Source organism: Colletotrichum costaricense (genome assembly GCF_030867565.1).
Source record: "Colletotrichum costaricense strain IMI 309622 chromosome Unknown Scaffold_12.1, whole genome shotgun sequence".
Classification (NCBI taxonomy): domain Eukaryota; kingdom Fungi; phylum Ascomycota; class Sordariomycetes; order Glomerellales; family Glomerellaceae; genus Colletotrichum; species Colletotrichum costaricense.
The window spans coordinates 661,279-682,101 of NW_026848241.1; the positions used below are offsets into that span (position 1 = coordinate 661,279).

A 20,823-nucleotide genomic window follows, 5' to 3' on the forward strand; every position below is an offset into this window, starting at 1 on the left:
TAGTGAAACTTGGAAAAGATTGATGTCAATAGCCGCAAACCCTATCAAATCTTCATAATACCTCAACCTCTCTGAAATAGCCTTCCAACGGGCTGCTTCAGATTAGCTGCAGTCAAACATAAAGAGATTAGACCTTAAACATCTAGTGTACGAAGCATTCCGCCGTCAACCTGTCAAATCCTCTTAGAGATCGGAAGATACCGCAATGACGACGTGCTCTCGACTGAGCTTTTCGGATTCATGTTGGCTTTTTCGTCGCTAAGTTAACTTGACTATTTTGACAGATTTCCATTAAATTTTGGAACAGAATATAGAAGAGTCGCTCAATTGTTGCAGAGTCGCATTGTTTTTCCTGGTTTTGAATTCTATTATACGTGCATTAGCTCGTGATCGTTCTGGAGGCTCTTGATTTAAACTTCTTGCTTCATGCGAGCGCAAATCCGCGTCATTTGCAACAGCTAAGACTATTTCCACCTCACGTTATGCGTCGATGAGTAGATATCTGCGGAACAGTGAATGAATTATTGGCGTTCATCTCAAACTCTGAAGTGTCTTTCAACACGCGATTTGAGGACACTTTTTAGCTCGATAGAACCGCAATCTCCCGAAAGCACAACAGTCACATATTGACGGCGGGACTTTTATGGGCAAAATTGCACCTAGTACGTGTAGTCCTCTTTCCCAGAACGAAAGTACATGTCGCGCTGTTGCATGATAACATGACTCGGAGGGGTCCCGGATTTCCGGACTACACAAAGAATATCAGCTATTGGTTTGGATGCTGATGTGGTAGACCGGAGACTCCGTCGCCAAGGCAGGCAAAGATTGTACCCACTGGAGAACTCTGGTCTGAGCGGTATTTGCGCCCTGGAAATGGAGAAAATCTGACGACACAGTCTCACTCATGACTTCATACACGACATGCTCTGTTGGTCAAATACAACAGCGATGTCGGAAGGAACTTAACCTGTTCAGGGCGCTCTATTGCTCTGAGCCAAGTTTGCGAACCATGTTGATGTCTGCAACAGCAGCCCAATACGCATTTGTCGTATTCGTAGCTCATTCATTGGCCAATCCTATGTTGTCCCTCTCATCGAGTCATGCTCGAGCTGCGTCGGATAGGTCGGCGGTGCGGTGAACGACCTCGTCTCGATTGCCAGGGCTTTCTCCATACAACAAAACCGGGGTCTTCTTTCGCTCTCGGGTTGTAGATGTTTGAGTAATGCGCGTGGATACTAAAGCCTTTGATTGTTACGAGTATACGTAGTGCCGGTGGTTGCATGACTTGTACAGATTATCCAACCGGGCAACGTTGTTGCCTTCATTTTACAGCAGATTAGCCCAGACTGAAAGATGAGCAGATAAGCCAGTCACTTGCTATACACGTATTTGAAGGCGTGTTAAATATGAGTAAAGTCTTTGAGTAGCTGTATAGAACTAGCTCGGGTATTACGGCCCAAAGAGGCACCTGTCGCATCATATCACCACAACATACCGCCAGGTTATATCTTACAACCAGCATCAGTTCCCAGCAACTGGCCCCGTAAGCCAACAAATTAGACTTTGATTCGCCAGCTCAATTTAATAAGCTTTCAGGGACAACCCCAAGTATCTAAGGTAGAACGATCTGGTGAAGGGGACTCACAATCTCGGGCTCCGATATCTGGCATTTTACAAGCGTCGACAGTTGCTAGTGCTATTAATACTGCATGTAGCATGCTCCGAAATCCAACTTGTATAAGTAGACCGCATCTTCCACCGACTAAGGCTTCGACATTTCTCTCTTGGATCTCTCGCAACCCACGTCTGTACTACAATACCCATCTTGACGTACCTTAAATCACAAAATGAAGCTCTTCACACTCGTCATCGCCCTCACAGCGCCTCTGGCCGCACACGCCTGGACTGGACACGTCTACAGCACGCAGGAAGACTGCATCGCTGGCTGCCCGGCCAAGGTAAACTTCCTTTGAACTTTTTCCGTTGACTCTCGGATACTGATTCTTGAAAACAGTGTCAGTCGGGGGGTGGCGCTTACGATGGTTGCTCCGGCGGAGGCGGCGCCATTGCACAAGATTTGTAAGTTCCTGCCATGAGAGAGTCTCTACGGCTTGCTGACATTCTGTTCAAGTGTCTACTGCAACTGCAAGTAGATACGGCGATGTTTAAACTACCATAGACTATCACTCTTCGTGCATAAATGACATGGACATTTCCGCTCTATCATGATTTATAAACATTCTTCACATGACTCAAACTGTCTCGTTGATCGAGAACTGTGTCCGCATCAGGTTTCTGTCGAAATCACTTTTGCTTTAATTTAAATATCGCTGCCTAGTGACAATCGAGGTGTTCACGACTTGAGAAGGAAGGGCACATCAGCGTCACGGCCATTTGGACCTACAATTGCCATCGTGCTTGAGTGAAAAACTCGCCACCTAGACTTTTTGCAGGAGTGCGTGAACTTACTTGTTTCAAAGTTTCCCATAATGTCATCAAGGTTCGATACATTCATTGCTCAAGACCCATTCTCCAAGTTATTGCTAAATTGACTAGCTTATTCGCTGGATGAAAACTCAGCGCCACCTTTTGAGCCCAAAGGGCTCTAGATTGAGGGCTTATGAAGAACTAAGAAAATATATAAATACACTCTGAAGTCGTCTTCTATCTGACAAGAATAGATTCTCTCGGACACTTGACACGATCATAAATAAGACCAGCAGCCGCGGTTCCGTTTTTCTCTTCACCGCAGTCATACACTGAATGATGGCCATTCTCACGGACTTCACTAACAAATGGCACTTTGGTGCTCGGAAAGAAGACAGAGAGCATACTAGTGTCATGGAAAGTAGGTGGAAGTCTTTTCCCTCCTTCTGTCGTGTTGTTCGAAGGATGCTTGGGTGGTTCCATCCCTAAAAATAACCACAAGAGGATTGGTGTTAGAATTTCCCCTTTAGGCGCCCGTCACAAGTGCATTCTCGGGCGTCCCAGCAGCTTTCGTGAGAAACAATGATGAAGATTGATGCCTGGCGAGCAGCACCATTTTCAGAGGCTGTGTAAGACTCTAGGCGGAAATTTCTGAGTTTACAAGGTCGATTGCAGACATTATACAGGACAGCCGACAGGCATTGGGAAGGGGGGTTGTGATATAAATCGGCTCAAGTCCCTCCTATTCTAGTACCTATCTACCAACGTACACTGCTTGCTCTCTAGTACATCGCACTAGCCCAGATCTCATCACTCCCCAAACTTTCAGAAATGCATGTGAGCTATCTCCCGCTGATGCTCACGCCACGCAGCCACCGGGTCCCAGCCCTCATCAGCCGTAGTCTTCACACTCTTATCCTTGGCGCCATACAGATACGGCTTCTCGTTGGCATAGCACGCCGTCTCCGCTTCATCCGGCAACGTCCCCTCGAGAATATACCGCTTCGCAATCTCTTCCGTGCAATCAGACGTATCCCTTGACGAGTGCCCATACCCATGATGCGCAATCAACCTCGCGTTCCGCCCCATCTCGTTCAATAACCTACGCCCGTTACGTAGCGGCGTGGCTGGGTCATACGTCTCCGCGATTAACAGGATCGGGTTCTTGAGCGTGTGATTTAGGTCCCCGCGGTAGACGTCCACCGGCTCAGGCCAGTACTTGTGGACCTGCTGGCAAGGAAAGACATCGAAGAAGCGCGAGTTGCCCGCGACCCAGGACTGAGACGACATGTTGGCCCAAAGGGATTCCCACCAGACGAGACCGTCGGGTGGCAACGGCGCGTCGTAGGCATCTGCGCAGATGACGATGAAGGCGAGTTCATCCGAGGCGGGCCGCTTATTGGGTGTCGCGGGGAGCGTCGGGTCGTATTGCCAGGCCCGCTCTTCCAGGTACGCAGCGGCCAGGGTCGAGTTGCCCTGATCGAGCTCGTATAGCATCTGTGCGAGGGCCGGCCAGCTTTGGGCGTTGTAGAGAGCCGAGTAGATTGCGGCGACGAGGACCGAGTACGTGACGAGAGACGGGCCGCTTTCTTCGGTGTACCCGATGGCAGGGCGGTCAATGAGTGACGTGAGGAGGGACATCATGCGCTTGTCCAGATCCTTCAGCACGAGGGGCTCCCCGCTGCTGCTCTTGAGCTTTGCCAGCGCGCAGTGATCCGGTCCGGCGTTGATGCATTCGCCGAGGAACCCGTCGTACCAGGCATGGGTGCCGTTGTCGAGCGCGGTCCACCCAAAGCCGCCTAGTTCGCGGTGATCGCGGACGTATTCCGTCCCGTCGAGGATCACCCGACCGACACTGTCTGGGAACATGTTGGCGTATGTCTGTCCGATCCCCGTGCCGTAGCTGACGAGGTATCCCGTCAACTCATCCTCGTCCAGAGCCTTGCGGATCTCCTCCAGGTCGCGCGCGACGATGGATGTGCCCATGAAGCGGCCGAGGTCGCCGTGGACTTCCCAGCAGGCCTTGAAGGTGGCGTCGTTCATCGCGTCGGCAATCTGCAGCTGACGCTTCGGGTCGGCGGACACTTCGATGTACTGGCCCGTCAGAATGGACCAGCGGTCTCTGTCGACGTCGTAGGGGAAGCAGGAGATGGAGGGGCGGGTGATGTTGACGCCTCGCGGGTCCCAGCCCAGCACGTCGAATTTGCCATCACTGAAGCGCTTGGTGTACTGCTCCGCGACTCTCCAGCCGTACGAGGTTCCGCTACCACCTGGGCCGCCGGGTTCGATGACGAGGGTGCGCTCGCTTCTGCCGCCGGGGGGTGGGTTTCTGGTGCCGTTGTCGGGCTCACCTACGCGGGCTAGGCCCGAGACCTGGTATTTGATGATTGCGAGTCGAACGATCCGGTCGTCTGACTTGTTGGTGTAGTCTAGTGGCACCTCCAGATATCCGCAGAGGTAGATGCCTCGGCCGGAGAAGGGGTCACTATCGTTGCCATCAACGGAGACGGTCTTGTTTCCCCAGCTCCAATTGGATGGGTCCGGATCAAAGGTTTTCGACCACGTCTCCTCGGGATGAGCGTCATCGAGTTCCGGCGGGACGGTAGCATTTGTACAAGGGATGAGCTTGAAAGGATCTTTGGGTAGAGGGAACCGACCAAACGGGGATTCTTGTACTGGGATCGGGTTTGGCACAAGCTCCCCTCCGTGGTCCTGGTCTAGACGGTGTTTTCTTGTGAGGTGAATGTTCAACAAACCGACAGCCAAGAGAACACCGGCGAACATGAGCCGTTGACGTAGTCCCGGCTTCCGAGATGGGGGCGGGGATGCCGGCCGCGGCTGGGCCTCTGCGAGCTGTCTCTTCTCCATGTTTGCTTTCGTTGTGACGGACGCAGTCAGGCACACACACCTCCAGGAAGACGCATTGAGTGATTTATAGTTGGGAGGAAGAAGTGAAACGAAAGTTGCTGATGACAATGATGACGAAGAGCACGCGTTCATGAAGACGTTGCCCTGTGAGGGGTCCCGATCCTTCAGGTGACAATCGTCTTCTCACCTTCCCGTCTTGGCGGGTTTACCTATCGGCCGAGAGGGCCCATATTTGCCGAGTTCGGCTCCGGACATTCGGCCGGGAAGCCCCGGCAGGCAGAGAATCAGCACCAATCGACGAGGAGGACCCAACAAAGTGACAACCATTCCGAACTGTGAAAATGAATTTGTACAATTGGTATCTGGTGATCATTAAAAGAAACATACAGACTCATAAATATGAACTAAGAAAGCATCCCGGCCTCAACTCAGACATCCGTCTTCCGGTCATGCGCAAATGGGGCTTCTTTTGACTCCTTGCCCGATGAGTCGCCTCTGCCAAAAGGCTTCGTCTCGCTCGAGTCCAAATCCACACTGGCCCTCCATCCCATCCACCACCGACCGCTAAACAGCTCTTCCATCCTCTCCATGGGGATGCCCTTCGTCTCCGGCGCCCACAGGCCGAGGACCACAAGGCCAACGCCGCAGACGACCGCCCAGAAAACGTACGCGCCCCATACGTCGAGGCTGACAAACATGTTGGGCGTCACGCGCACTACAGCGAACTGGAAAAACCAGTGCAGGGCCATGTTACTGGCATAGCAGACGCTGCGGATGCGGGTCGGGTAAATTTCTGTGCCGTACAGGTATTGTACCGTGCACAAGCCGATGGACCAGCCGACGGCATAGACAAAGACGGAGGCGATCGCGGCATCGGAGGCCGGCTTGTTCGTACCGTCGATCCAGATGGCCATGTAGATGGCCATGTATACGTGCGTGATGCACTGCAGGAACAAGCCCGTAATGAAACACCGGCGACGACCGAAGACGTCAACGAGACCCCAGGTAAAGACCATTGTAAACACAAGTTTGACAGCGCCGTACGCGCCACTAGTGATGAGGGAGGTATTATCCCCAACAACACCGGCGTACCGGAAGATCTCAGGGATGTAGTATGTGATGCCATTCCCGCCAGACCACTGCGCGACAGTTTGCATGACGGCACCGAGGAGGAAGCGCGTGCGGTAGGTAGGGATCGTGGCAATGTCCTTGATGATGGCCCATGTCGAAGAGTCGGCGAGGATCTGCTGCCGCGTGCGGATCTGTTCGTGGATCTCGTCGTATTCATGGGCGAGAGCTTGGTCGCTCGGGTCGGCGTGCCGGAGTTTCGCGAGCACGGCGAGCGCTTCGTCGCCACGGTCTCGGGAGGCGAGCCAGCGCGGGGTGTCGTCGAGGAAGAAGGAGGCGATGAAGGCTATGCCTACGGGGATGAGGGGGATGGCGATGACGAGGCGGTACTGCAGCCTCGTCGCAGCGAGGGTCGCGTTCGCGGCGTAGTTGATGAAGAAGCCTAATTCACGGTAGGTCAGTACATTGAATCGACAGGATCGCAGAATGTCTTCCCGGGGGTGGCCTTACCAATGGTGAGGAACGACAGTAACACGACCATGTATATGCTGACGACCATACCGCGCGACCTCGCGGGCGCAATCTCGGAGAGGTACAGCGGCGCAACAACCGTAAGTCCTCCGGCGCCGAGCCCGCCCCATATCCGGGCGAAGAGCATAAACCCCAGGATGCCGGACGAGAAGACCTGCATCAGGCAACCCGTCATCCAGACAGCGATGAAGAGCTGCCACGCCCTCAATCGTCCGAGGCGGTCATTTACGGCGAGCGCGATGATGGAACCGAAGGCGGCGCCGAGGACACCAAACGACGAAATGTTGGCCTTGCGGTCAGCCAAACCGGACTCATTGCCCTTCCAGAGGCTCGAGACGAGGCCGAAATCCTCCTTGAAGGACGCCAGGCCCGTTGACGCGCTGAACCCGCCTTCATCGTAGCCTACATGGGGAGCTAGTCAGCGCACCGTGGGCTTTGGTGTTGATTTTTAGTGTGTGTGGACGGTGGAGTAAAAAAAGGGACGGATCGCCTGTCAAGGTCGGACGGATGTTGACCGCACGATCTAACGGGAACTGATTACTTACCCTTGGGAATAGACCCGCACGAGATAACGATGATGGTAAGGAGATAATAGGTGTTGAATTGGACCATCTTAAAACCCCCTGCGACGCCCTTCCTTTGCGTCGATATCGAAGGGATTTGGGACGGGGTTGGAACGAGAGGTTTTGGTTGCGGGCGCAAACCAAGAAAAGAGTGTATGCAGTTATGAAATGCAAAAAAGAAGAATTTTTCAGTCTCTTTCGTTCCAGTCGTAATTTTTGCCCCCTATTTTCCGACACGCAATCTCAGACGGGACGAGCTCGCACCACTACCCCCTCCGATCCCTCGCCTCACTTATGTGTTTTCTCGGGTTCGCTCCTTCGTAGACACTTTGCGCCCTCGAATCTCGTTCCCGTGTGACGGAAAACCGTCGTCGTCTGCTCCAAAAACAAGAAAACGCGGGGTGTGGGTGAGGGGGTGAACTCGATCCTGTCCCACGGGGTAAAAGACGGCTGCGCGGCCTGGGCCTCCCTTTCGATGGGAAAACGGCCCAACGAGTAACCCTCTCTCGACGTTCTCCGGAGTTTTGGATGGGGCCCCTGGTGTGTTGCCCTGGTTCAACTGGTTTCGAACCCCACGATTTCGTTCGGCGGGCGATCGCACGGCGCAAGGAGAGGAGACGCGAGAGGAGATCTCGTGCAGCAAAGAGTGTGGGGGTGAACGGTATGGGTTCAGTACTCGGTAGGACTTCAGACCTCTTCGCAGGAGGACATCGGACGTTGACCGAACGAAAAAAGGTCGCAGGAGTGGGAGGCCGGCGAAGGGTGAAAGAAGAGCCTGGAGGAGAGACTACAGATGATGGAGGGGGGCAACAATATTAGTAATGTCACTCCACAATCGGCCGGGAGTTGCGTTCATCCAGTTCCCAAACTCTCAGACTCTCTGCTAGAGTCTCCCCCAAGAGTCTGCTAGAGTCTCCAAGAGTCCAATCTCATCACAGCCCTTCCCTCCCGCTGCGCCGCACAAGTGCCGGACTTGGGCTAAGGCAAGGGACCAATGTATCCCCCAACGTCAAGTTCGCAGTAGAGCTACATGACTTAGCCTACTCCGTACATTGGCGTCGAGACGGTATTCCCGGGGGGCTTCCGGCCGGGTTCCAGGCCACTCGTCCATCCCATCTCTCTTGCCAGCAGCCTACCGCTGATCTCTCTCTGCTACCGGCACTCTCTGTCAGAGTCTCTCTCAACTCTCGGTCAACTTCCGACGGCCCTCGCAGCCGTACGTCGGTGGTCCGCGCCCTGACTCGTGGCGAACAGCGAGCCCAAAGTGACGCTGCCACGCTGCTGGTTTGCTTGCTTGCTTGCTCGCTTGCTCGCTTGCTCTCTCTTGCACTACCTAGTACGACTAAGGGCACCTAGCCACGGCAAGTATCCGTAGCCTCTGCAGGCATTCTCTCCACGTCCGTGGTAAGTTTAAGGCGCCGCTGTCCAATAACCCGAGGGCTTGGAGGCCAATCATCCCTCCACTTTGTGACTTGACACCGCTGCATGGCCTTCCGTCGGTCAGGTTCCACGGGTGCATGTGTGTGCTGAAAATAGGTGAAATAATGTATGCGTAAAGGTAGTTTGGAGTTACACGGTGACACCTACGTGAAAGTCCGTAGTAGGAAAAGACACCGCGCACATCGCCGTCCCGTCCGCAACTACACCACATCACGCAAAGCCGCATCTGCGCTACCTTGTGGTATCGGTCATCCTCCGAGCCCAACGCACCACCAAAAACTCAACCACCAAAAACACCACACAGCAGAGGCCTGCCATCTTTTCTCGTTCTCTTTCTATTTTCCCACTCCGGTCTCCTCTTCCCTCAAACTCTCTCCATCTACGGGTCAACAATCTCCACTATCGTTCCTACTACTTGCTAACACCTGCATGCTCCTCCTGCTGGAGAACGGAGGCGGGCGCGGACTGGAGAACCACATCTCCTCTTTCTATTATACGGCCGGCCATCTTCCTGAGGATGCTGCAACTCAATGATCCACACAACGACGTGCCGGGCCTTCGGCGGAATCTCACCAAGCGCAATGGGCCGACGTCCATATGTGCAGGCGCACCGCCGCCGTCATCGCACACTTGTTGCTGCTGCTACTCCTCCTCCTATGCCGTTGCCGACCCCCATCGTGGTAACAGTTGCGGATGACAGAAACCCCGTGTCGTCGGTCCTGTCGCCAGTTTGTTCACGCGAGGAGAAGAATTCATCCCTTCCATACCATTCTCAGCCCTCAACCACCCCCGGTCCTTTAGAGTCCCATCAACTCCTCCTCAGTAGCAGTAGCAGCAGCAGCAGTAACGCCCGCAATATCAGCAACCTCTCTCACCTCTTCGCCTCCACCCGGGCCTTCTCATCTCTTACACATAGGGTCTCCCTCACCATGCTACAAACCAAGCCCATCCTCCAGGCCCGTTCCACTCTGCTCCATCACATCAAGTCCATCATGGCTCTCCTCCAGCCCATCATGGCACCAACTACACGGCACAAAGACGACAAGTTAATATCCAGAGTCGTCGCCGCCAGCACCACTCCCGCACGGCGCAGGCTGACTCTTCCGGAGCGGATCCCTCGCGGAGCGTGGGACTCACATATGCACGTCGTCGACCCGGCCGCCTACCCCTTGGCAAAGGACGCAGTCTACTGCCCCAAAACGCACCGCCTTGACCACGCCCTCGCCTTCGAGTCCTCCGTCGGCATCGACAATATCGTCCTCGTACAGCCATCCATCTACGGCAACGACAACACTTGCCTCCTCGACGCCCTTCGTGCCCTCGGCTCCCGCCGCGGCAGGGCGGTGGTGGCTTTCGAGCCAGGCAGCCTGTCTCAGAGCACCCTGGCAGAGTGGCACAGGCTCGGTGTAAGAGGCGTCCGGATCAACCTCTCCTCGGTGGGCAAATCCCTCAACGCTGTAGAGCTCGACTCGTTACTACGTCGATATGCCCACGACTGCAAGCCTCTGGATTGGGTGATACAGGTGTACATGCCCATGTCCATGATCGAGCTGCTCGTGCCCATCGTCCCGACCCTCGGCGTGAGAGTTTGCATCGATCACCTCGGGCATCCCAATATCAAGGACATGCCATCACATAACCCGTACGACATGAAGGGCTTCAAGTCCCTAGCCAAGCTGCTCCGAGCCGGGAACACCTACGTAAAGTTATCGGCGCCGTACCGGCTAAGCTCTAAGGCAGATCATAGCGATCTGGAGCCGATTGCGCGAGAGGTGCTTCACCTGCGGGGCAAGGACAGAGTCATCTTTGCGACGGACTGGCCGCATACACGGTTCGAGGGCCTGGATATCCGGCCCTGGATGGAGACGGTGCTCGACTGGTGCGGGAAAGATGATGTCTTGGTTGACAGGTTATTCAGGGGCAACGCGGAGGATCTATGGAATGCCCGTCACAGCAGATGATGCGTCACATCATCGATATGGTTTGCTCGGCTTACACGTTGGAGGAGCCTGCATTTTCTTTTACTAGCATAGCGTTGTTGCATGAGTTGTGTGGCTTTCTAAGCGGTTCATTGCAGAGCAACAATTACGTCGGCCTTCGACGCGACACGAATTCATGACCATAAGAAATAGAATACTTTGTAATAATGGCCTTGGCCAAAATCAACTTTTTACCTTGTCACGTAATCCGCATGATCTAGTGATACGGTGATTTACGGTGTGGTCGTTTGAGCTCTATGTTCGGTGTAAGTCCGCGATTACAATAGTCTTGACTTACACGGAAAACACCGCAACTTTAGGATAAGGTTTTCCGTTGGATACTTGATTCACATTACCGCAACTCCCTCTCTATCCCTGCAAGTCTATCTGTAGCAGCGCCTGTGTAGAATACTTTAAACGAACTAAACGCCGAGGCAATGAGGGAGTCGACCCTAACTAAATCACAGAGGTTGGAGGGCTGGCTCTGACAGTTCACCACCAGTAGCCCCAGTTTCTGAGAACGAAATGACAACATGAGGGGGCATGGCAGCGCCGCCAAACCCTGAACTTGGAAAGAGACGGCCCGATAGTTCGGTGTTGTGTCCGCTTCTCTCGGCCGCGGGGCTAGTGGGGCCGCATACTCAATTCTGAGATACGGCGTTGAAGATCAAGGGGAGACAATGAGCCAAAGAATCTCGAATATGCAGTCTCTATGAGACATTGTCAATCTGGTGATATATTTGTCTAAGGTACTCGTGTTTCCTAGCCGAAGATCGCGAGATCAACAATCCCACGCACGTTTTAAAGTGTCCAGGTTGTCGGTCGACAACTCTCGATATGCAATCCTCGCTTCTCAGCAACTGGCGGCCTTTGCACCTACTTCCACAAACCTGGGTTTGACACTGCATGCCCGCTTACCGTCACCGCCGGCGAGCAACAACGCCACTTCGGCGGAACGCATCTCTCGGACTGCAAGGTCAACGAAGCAGCCCGTCTTGGAGGGGCTTCTAGGTCGGTGACGACTGGTAGGGCCGGGGGCGGCTCCACTCGCGGACGTGGGACTGATTCTGGTACAAGTCCGATTCTCGAGCTTACTAGAGGTGGAAAGGGCATGGTGGCTGGGACTTTTGCCGGTGGTCCTTCCTGAAAGCACGTCTTTTCTCTCGTGGCAAGGTCTTATCATGGGCCATGGCCAAGCAGGATTACGGATATGCATCACTGAGTAGAAGTTTGTTCACGGTGGGTGACCGACGTGAGTTGTTTTGCGACATCTACTTGTAGGCGGGATGATTTAGACCGAGGACTTGTAGCTGCGGATAGCACGGCTCGCAGTGGACATGTAGGATGGGGATAATGTCATCAGTCACATTCGAGATAAGCTAGCCTGATCGTATCTTCGTCGACTGCTTCTTACTTGGTGCGAAACCGAACTCGGTCGAGCAGAAATGTTGCTCGTGTGCTCTAAGATATCCAAGACCCTCATAGCAATCATCGTTTCAAAACACCATGGTAGATTCGTCCGAAGATGAGGAAAAACCACGGAAAAACGAGATCACACACTCCCAACCCCACACGATGCCCATGGGGGACTCTCAAAGGCAACAAGAACCCCGGATTTCCCAAGCAGCCGGTCAAAATTGCCGGATATGTACGGATTTCAGTATGTATAATGAATCCTACTGTAACGTCCCCCAGCTTTCAACAAACTTGGCTCGCCACCAACGGTCAACTTCCGCATGTTGTGTGACAAGGATTCTGCAAGCTCCGTCCTCTTGGAAACTCTTGGGACGAGGCGAAGTGGCACTTATTTTCCAGAGACGAATCGGGTAAATATAACCTCTATATAGGATACAAATGCAACACACCCTATCTCAATAGACCGATCCCCAGCCGAGGGACAGGAACAAGGCTTGTTCTTGGACGTTTTGACTCGTGTGTCTTCATAACCCTCCATATGATCCCCGGGAAAGTATGAGCTTTGCGGGGCCGGAACCGTTTCAAACTCGAACCTGGAGATGGCGACTAGAGACTCCCATCAAGATTCCATCATGCCTATTGATACAGCGCGAAAATAGCACAAGAGAAATAGTCTCCCTTGACTTCAAGTCCGATACTCGTATCCTACCTCTGCGGTTGAACTTTCACCCCTCTGCCAATCTTACACCTCTTTCGAAAAGTTACCAGATACCCCTCCTCCCCGGTGTCCCACAACGATTCGACCAGGGCCCCCATAAGACGTTTCCCCTCCTCCCCACAACCCTCTTGCAGATCCCCTCCATCCGAGGCACGAACGAATCGTTGATACATTGAACCCCAGGACTTGCAGATGCCCATCGCCGAGAGGCCATCTGCAAGTGCAGGCTGGGACTGCACGTGGGTACGGCGTCATGTTTCCTGCTGATCACATTATCAGGCAGGGCTAGCTGTACTCCGTAGAGAATTCTTTATCATCGTCGTCTGGAGGGCTTGGCCTCACTCGGTCTGTGGCTCCTGAGATACATACAGCCAGCCAAACCTGCAAGTTGCTACCGGCTCTAGACACCTTCTTGACAATGTATATATGCTAAGCTTTGCAAAGGAACCAGAAGAGACGAGTTATTGGCAGTATGCGTTTTTGCCTGGTCTGTGGATCTAGATGGTTGTACCCACGGACGTGCTAATTGAGTACCTACCCCGAGCAGCTTAAAGCTTGATCTCTAACTCAGAACACCTGCTATAAGGTTGACAACTCAAAAATTGGAGATTATTATCGCATGCCCATTTCTCTATGCATGTATGCGCGATTAGCAAAAGGAAGTGCCCCCTCACGGGATTGAACCGTGGACCTTCGCATGAGGTGCCGAAGTACGAGTGCGACGCTCTACCACTGAGCCAAAGGGGCTTGTTCAAGCTGAAATAATGGGGTCCAGATTGCGACTATCATGGTAGCAGTCGCCGCCAGCGAGTTCTCCGTCGTGTGCTTCAATGCAGTCAGTCCCAAGAGTCATTCAACGTCGTAGTTTACAACGATAAGACAGACAGTCCATCACAACATCAAGCACCGGCTTCACCGTCCCCTCGGTAAACTTCCAGCCATCCTGGCCCCGGACCATCACCGACATAAACTCCCCAGAGAACAAGCTTTCCTCCGTCTCTTCTATCCGCACGAATACCCTCAGTCCCTCGGTCCACGTCCGCGATAACAACCTCGGCCATCCCCCGTTGGCGTTGCCGGTAGACCGGAAGTATCCACCATGCACCATCAAGTATCGACACATGGCGCGCACATCAAAATACCCATAATCCCATCCGCCCACGGGCGTTTCGGCCAGAAAGAAAAGAAGTTGCGCAGAAGAGTGTCCACTTTTGCGGTGTTACTCACCGTCCAACCTCGTGCAAAGTTACGATACACTCGGCCTTTGGGCTTTACAGCGAGACTAACAGCGAGCATTTCCTGAAAATCTGCTGCTCTTCGGGCCCTTTTTTCTTTTCCCCATGGAACTACCCGTAAAGCATCGTCCCCCTGGCCCCGTGCGCAAAATCTTGTTTCTCACTAACGCTGGACGAAACTTAACCAAACTGAGCATTAGACGCAAAAAAAGACCATTTCCATTTTTATCCTGTCATCGCAACTCACGAAACTTGGCAAACTCGCTCACGCATTTCCATATGTTCAAACTGGCCGGGACCCCGAAACACCACCCTCGGTAAATGTCCCGTAAAAGCCCCTCCCTCTATGGAGTATCAAACGCCCACAACGTCGGAACGTCGTTCCGACTTATTCAACCTCGGACCCTGGCCGTTTAATCGTACGGGTTATGGGAACCGTCTGATCCATTCATCCAGAGAACACCGCACCACAGTTTCGGTACGACTGGTTCTCTACTCGCCCTCACTATCCAGGTCCAAACGCTTCAGAGTATTTCCTAAAAATGGAAACACGACTTACAGCTGGAGGCACGGACAAGTGAGAGCAAAGGGTGAGAGACGGGTGCGAAAGAAACAGTACATGCGCACAACACCTCACCTGTCTCTACGTCTAGGGCCCCGGCACTTCGGCCCTCCGGCTCTGATGATACCCCGAACGACATCCGCTCACCCAATGAACCCAACATCCCTCCCATACCGCTATGCCGCAAATACCACATGTCAAATCTATTCCTCCCTTGGTCCCTAGGCTGCTCGGTTCACAACCTGGCTGGCTCTCCCCATGTAACCTCCGGACGCATCTTGCATATACGCGCTAGTCCCCCCAGATTTCCCATGAACGGAAATCCAGAACCCATCCATAACCATCTCCCTTCCTCCCTATCCCACTTCCTCCGCTCGCTCGCTTGCTCACTCACTCTTCTGTACTCCCACACCCCTCGAAAACTTTGAAGTGCAGTCCGGCATGATACGATCCTCTGTCCGCGATCCTCCATCGTCACACAGCTCGGAAGTTGACCGAGAAGCACTTGCGAACCTTGAGAACCTTCGTCAAGCACAATGAGGGGCAGATCTGTATGCGTATCATCAGATCACCGTTCTCGTCACGGTCAAACCCCCGTCCAACCCCGCCGAGCCTAACCGCACCGATGATCAAACGCCGTTGATCATCGTTGACGTGGCGGAGGACGCGCCGAGCCGGGCCCAGCTTACACAGCCCTCCCGACTCCAGTTCCTAACCCCAGTTCGCCAGGTGCTCCAGAGAATCAACTTCTTAGGAGGAAAAGTACGCACGGAAAAGTGACCCATCGACACGGATACAATCTTTCAGCCATCCTGCTTATCCATACACCATCGATAAGACCACCAAGATTTCCAAGATGCCAACTCTACCCATCAACCTTAGCTCAACTCGGACGATGCCCGAGATTCTCAGACACCATTTCCAAGAAAGCATCGCCGTCACAACCAGATGAGAGACAAGATAAACACCCCCCACGTAACAAAAAGGCAAACCGCTCTGAGCTCTCCCTCCGGCCAACCCAAAAACCGACCCAGCTCGGAACATGCCCGAGTGGAGCCCCCTCTCAGCGCCCATCCTCCAGGGCCCGGGTGACCGTGCAGCTTCCTCAACCACTTTTTCCAACCGGTCACTCTCCGGTCCTTCGGGGGAAAGAATGGGGTATCGCGCGCAGGAAATGGGCCGATGAAGGCCGGTACAACCAAACAACGGGGCTTTCTTTTTTGGCCGCGAACGGTGGACCATGGGGGGAAAGCGAAGGAGGGTCTATGGTTGCTCGTTATATCATGACGGCATTCCGGACTAGGAGAGGAAATGGAGCGACGAGTGACGACGACACGAGACGCCAAACGCGAGCGAGATTGCCGACATTCACCGAGGTCTTTTCGCTTCGGTGTTGAGGGAAGGTCTAGCTCTGTACCAGACTAGATCAGATCAGATCAGATCATTGCCCACACAATGGAGCAGTCCGGCGTCTTGACCAAGATCGTGGCGGGCGGTGTTGCGGGGGTTACAGAAACGCTTGTTACTGTGAGTGGAAGGTCTCATCATCCATGCTCCCCGAGGACTAAACATAGAACACGCGTGTTGGTTTTACGCACTCACTCACTCACTCACTTACACCCTCGCTTGCATTTTCACTCACATTCTTATTCTCACTCACACTCACTCACTCTCACGTTCCATACACAAACGTACAAACGTATAAACATGTTGGGCACACTTGAGCGGTCACGCGTACATGAGATGAACAAGCATACAGAAATAGGTCTAACAACAAGTCTCTTCGACACGATATAGTACCCAGCCGAATACGTAAAAACACGCCGCCAACTACACTTCAAATCCACCACCAACGCAACAACCTCAAGATCCAACCCACCGCCCAGCTCCCTCTCCATCATCCGCGACACGATCCGCACCTCGGGCGTGAGGGGCATCTACTCCGGCGTCCAGGCCCTCGCCGCCTCCAACGCCGCCAAATCCGGCATCCGGTTCCTCGCCTTCGAAACGACGCGCTCAAAGCTCGACGCGCTCTCGGGCTCGGAATCCCAGGCATCAGGACCGGGAAGGAAGCCCCGTGCCGCGTGGATCAACGTCGTAAGCGGTCTCAGCGCCGGCGTAGCAGAGTCCATCGCCGTCGTGACGCCAGGCGAAGCCATAAAGACCAAAATGATCCACGCCGCCGCCACCTCGTCCTCCTCCTCTTCCTCGTCCGCAAAAAACCGCTTCGCGAACCGCGGCCTCATCAGCGCCGTCAGGATCCTGCTCCGCGAAGAAGGCATCCGAGGCCTATGGAGCGGCCTCACGCCCGTGCTCTGCAAACAAGGCACCAACAGCGCAGTCCGCTTCACGACCTTTGCTATGCTCCAGGAGCGCGTCGCGGCGCGGTGGCCTCAGCTCGAGGGCGGCGTTGGGAGTACCCTCGTCTTGGGCGGTGTGAGCGGTGTGTTTACGGTGTATGCGTCGATGCCGTTTGATAATATCAAGACGAGGATGCAGAGCGTGCAGAGTGCTGACGTGCGGTATACTGGTATGGTAGACTGCGCTGCGAGGATTCTGAGGAGTGATGGGGTTTTTGCGTTTTGGAGGGGTACGTCGCCTAGGTTGGTCCGGCTGACTGTAAGTTTGATGCCATGGCTGGGAGTGGTGGTGGGAGTGAATCTGGCTAATGTGGATATGTACAGCTTTCGAGCGGCATCACGTTCACGGTCTATGATCAAGTGGTGCGTCTGATGAAGTCGGCGCAGACAGACCGCAAAGCCAGCGACCTGCAGCGCCTGTAAAGAAGGCCAGGCCGTCGCGAAAACATGGATGGCGGAAATCTCTCGTTTTGTTCTTTTCTTTTTTCTTTTAATTCTGGTAAGTGATTCTTGATGCATAAATGGACTGGCTTTCTGCTGGCTTTATTTTTGTTGCTATTCATCTATCGCGCCGACTCTGACGCTCAACGGTTCTATAGAAGACATGGTCTGGAAGACCTGCGGGTCAATGGCAAAGGCCTCGGGGCCGAGGGTGTCGACAAAAGGGAAGTTGTATATCTGCTCTGGGGAGCTGGTGGCCTCCGGGCCGGGCGGTACGGACGTCGGGGGCATGTTGTTCTCGGCGCCGGCGCCGTGGCGGCTCTGTTGCGGGATGCCGTAGGTTGCCATGGGCGGCGTTGCGGCCGTCTTGGGGAGGCCGAGGGCGCCGATGTCGATGCCTAGGCCGACGAGCTCGCGGGTGATGAGGTTGAGGGCGCTGCTGATGACTAGGGGGCGGGGTGTGGTCAGTCAGAGTTTAGGGCTCAAAGTTGGATCTTGTTCCCCTTTGGCTGGAATATGTCGAAGGGGGGTGAAGGAATGCTTCAAAACCTTAACTCACCTGGGTTGATGCGCTTCACGGACGCCAGGATACGGACGCAGTACTCCAGTCTCCGCAGCGCTTGTGCGTCCTCGACGCTGGACTGCACCTGGAGCAGGAAGATGGACGCGGCAATGTACACGCTATACGAAAGGGAGAGCACGCAGTGGCTGATGCCGAAGGAGCGGCAGAAGAGATCAAAGATGGCGATGATTCCCGTCGCCGAAGTCACGCACTCGCCGAGGTACCGCTGCACCGGCTGCAGGTTATCGCCTACTCTTCCGCGCTGAGACAGCATGGGACGGTAGAGGAGGATCTTGAAGGTGCGGTAGAGGACGCTAAGGGGAGGGTGCAAATGTCAGTATCTTTCGCTTCAAAGGGGGACGACGGGACGTACTTCAACGTGATGATGTGCGACGGCGGCGCCAGGGCTGGGAGAGCCGTGGGTTCGATCTTTAGGTGTGGAGGTAGCTCATCCCACCACTGACGCAGGGCGACTTCTTGCTTGGCGAGACAGTCCTGCATCTCGGCCTGGCTGTTGGGCCGCACGGGGTCGTACATGTGGACGAGGATCTCGTTAAAGGTTATCGAGAGACGGCACATTTGCATGAAGCACGAGGTGGAGTGCGCCGCCGCGGGGGGGTACTTCCAGCCGCCTTCCGGTACGACGCCAAAGGGCGTCCACGACTCGTTCTCGGCCGAGTCGTCAACTATCATCTCGCCAGTCAGCATACTCCCTTCTGCAGAAAGCACCAACAGAGAAAAACATACACATAATCTGCGGCGGCGACACAGACGTCTGCTGCAACGAAGGCGAGCGCCCGAGGTACAGACTAATCATCTTGTCCCAGAAATAGCAACTCCAAAACAGTCGGTGGCGGATCTCGACATCTTCGTCCGCGAGCTGCACGGAACCGGGGTACCGCTGCCCGTCGACGCAGATGCCGAGGTGGTCGATGATGCGGAACGCGAGGCCGCTGTACGTCCAGGCCTGGGCGCTGTTGCCCACGCTGCACTCCTGCGCGCTGAGGAGCAGGAGTGTCTGGACGGTGGGGATGGAGCAGACGCCCTGGCTGAGCTCCTCGAAGACCATGCTGCGCGCGTGCTTGCCGAAGAGGGCGCCGCCGTCGTAGAACTCCTCGAGCCTGTCTTTTGTGGCCGGGTCGCTTCGGCCCCAGCGGATGGAGTGGGAGAGAACTGCGTTCATGAGGGTGTGGGAGTAGTATGGTCCTAATGTCTGCATGTCACCTGGTAGAGATGTTCAGTTTGGAAATGCCAGGAGAAGAGTCAGGGGTTGTCCTCACGAGTAAAGGCAGGTCTGTAGATGAAGTTGAAGAGAGGTTGGATCCAGCACCAGTGAACATTTAGCAGATATTGGAACGGTTCCTAGGTAAGGATCAGATCAGCTCACACGCCACTTTTCCGCGGGTAGTTGACCGGAGGTTGGAGGAGGAAGAGCATACCGGTATATCGGACATGTTCTCGAGCGCCCTCTGCTGCCAGGCGTTGGCTACAAGCCTCTCACGCCTTTGCATGGCCTGGTCAGATGTCGACTGCTGGTCCCTCGAGCCAGACGGCCTATCGCTCGGCAGCTGGAAGAAGCTCGTGGAGCCATGATACGTGATGGCGCCCTTGTCGTCGACCTTGAGGCCCTTGAAGCTCTCGCTCACAGACTCTTCATCCTGCGACTCAAAGTGGTGAGGATCCGTCATGGGCGACTGGCCCGCTGACGGCCCGACGCTCGGCGATGATGTCCGGGAGGGTTCTGAGGGTCCTGCTCCCGCTCCCGCTCCGGATGGTGCGTGAGCTCTCGCGGCGGCAAGCTGTGCTTCTAGTTCCTTTATGCGATGCTCCAGCCGTGATGTGTAAGACAACGTTGGGTTACTTTTTCATCCGACATGGTCAGTATATTCCACAAGAATCGCCGGGATGTAGGGGGAACATGAGGTATCCCAGGCTGCAGGTGAGATCAGGGGCTTAGCAAAGGGGAAAACTCACAGTTTATAGACGCACTCATCCGCGCGGGCAGCACACCGATTACACGTCGGCTGCTCTCCGCCACATTTTACCTGCCGTCAATCACCGGGTCAGCATCAACTCAGGCCGTCATGCTCCGATCCGTTCGCGCCGCCGCCGTGCCGGAAGTTGTGCATGATGTCCGTCGCCCGGATTCGCTCTTCCCCCCGCCCTTCCGTGCCGTGATGCCGCCGTCCCACACCCATTCGCCCCCAACCCCGTCCTCTTGGGAGTCGATCCCCCCGGCCATGTCGTGTATCTCAAGCCTTGGTTACCTCAGGCAGGATCATCAAACATTGCCTGAGCCTCCGCTACCCTCCGCGGATCCGAGTGGTGGGCAGGGGTACGGGTTGTGGCGCGGAATGCGGGAAATGAGGCGCACCACGGCGGAGGGGTGGTGGTGGTGCGGCGTGCCGAAAGAGAGACAGACAAGGTGGGGGATAAGAGAAAGGACTCAAAAAGAGCGCGCAAGAAGAATACAGAAACACAAAGAGAAGGAAACGGAATTAAACGTACCTTGCGACGACGACATGGTTCGCACGAAAAGGCGCTCTTCTTGATGGCCCTCGTGGAGGACATGGTGATGTTCCATGGGCTAATTTTCTGCCTTGCCCTCTCTGCTGTTTGCGCCTGGTCTGAGGTGGTTCCCTCCCCGAAGTTG

At 54.6% G+C, this 20,823-nt stretch overlaps 6 protein-coding genes across 6 annotated transcripts; 3 read left to right on the top strand and 3 right to left on the bottom strand.

The window, feature by feature from the left end:
• Window positions 1-3,252: 3,252 nt before the first annotated feature.
• Window positions 3,253-5,295, bottom strand: CCOS01_11172 (uncharacterized protein; the record flags this gene model as incomplete). Its single annotated transcript, XM_060459325.1, has 1 exon — window positions 3,253-5,295. One exon carries the CDS (start codon window positions 5,293-5,295, stop codon window positions 3,253-3,255), a length of 2,043 nt encoding a protein of 680 aa, XP_060310057.1.
• A 428-nt stretch (window positions 5,296-5,723) lies between these two features.
• CCOS01_11173 (uncharacterized protein) lies at window positions 5,724-7,506 on the bottom strand (the record flags this gene model as incomplete). Its single annotated transcript, XM_060459326.1, has 3 exons — window positions 5,724-6,805; window positions 6,874-7,296; window positions 7,440-7,506. The coding sequence occupies 3 exons, from the start codon at window positions 7,504-7,506 to the stop codon at window positions 5,724-5,726; spliced, it is 1,572 nt and encodes a 523-aa protein (XP_060310058.1).
• A 1,972-nt stretch (window positions 7,507-9,478) lies between these two features.
• Window positions 9,479-10,858, top strand: CCOS01_11174 (amidohydrolase; the record flags this gene model as incomplete). Its single annotated transcript, XM_060459327.1, has 1 exon — window positions 9,479-10,858. One exon carries the CDS (start codon window positions 9,479-9,481, stop codon window positions 10,856-10,858), a length of 1,380 nt encoding a protein of 459 aa, XP_060310059.1.
• Window positions 10,859-13,797: 2,939 nt separating this feature from the next.
• On the top strand, window positions 13,798-14,158 carry CCOS01_11175 (uncharacterized protein; the record flags this gene model as incomplete). Its single annotated transcript, XM_060459328.1, has 2 exons — window positions 13,798-13,832; window positions 13,894-14,158. 2 exons carry the CDS (start codon window positions 13,798-13,800, stop codon window positions 14,156-14,158), a joined length of 300 nt encoding a protein of 99 aa, XP_060310060.1.
• A 1,914-nt stretch (window positions 14,159-16,072) lies between these two features.
• Window positions 16,073-17,590, top strand: CCOS01_11176 (mitochondrial carrier protein; the record flags this gene model as incomplete). The annotated part of the gene is made up of 4 exons (XM_060459329.1): window positions 16,073-16,183; window positions 16,233-16,334; window positions 16,605-17,426; window positions 17,492-17,590. The coding sequence occupies 4 exons, from the start codon at window positions 16,073-16,075 to the stop codon at window positions 17,588-17,590; spliced, it is 1,134 nt and encodes a 377-aa protein (XP_060310061.1).
• Window positions 17,591-17,722: 132 nt separating this feature from the next.
• CCOS01_11177 (fungal specific transcription factor) lies at window positions 17,723-20,741 on the bottom strand (the record flags this gene model as incomplete). The annotated part of the gene is made up of 8 exons (XM_060459330.1): window positions 17,723-18,054; window positions 18,168-18,484; window positions 18,544-18,856; window positions 18,918-19,343; window positions 19,451-19,532; window positions 19,610-20,030; window positions 20,145-20,215; window positions 20,679-20,741. The coding sequence occupies 8 exons, from the start codon at window positions 20,739-20,741 to the stop codon at window positions 17,723-17,725; spliced, it is 2,025 nt and encodes a 674-aa protein (XP_060310062.1).
• Window positions 20,742-20,823: the final 82 nt, after the last annotated feature.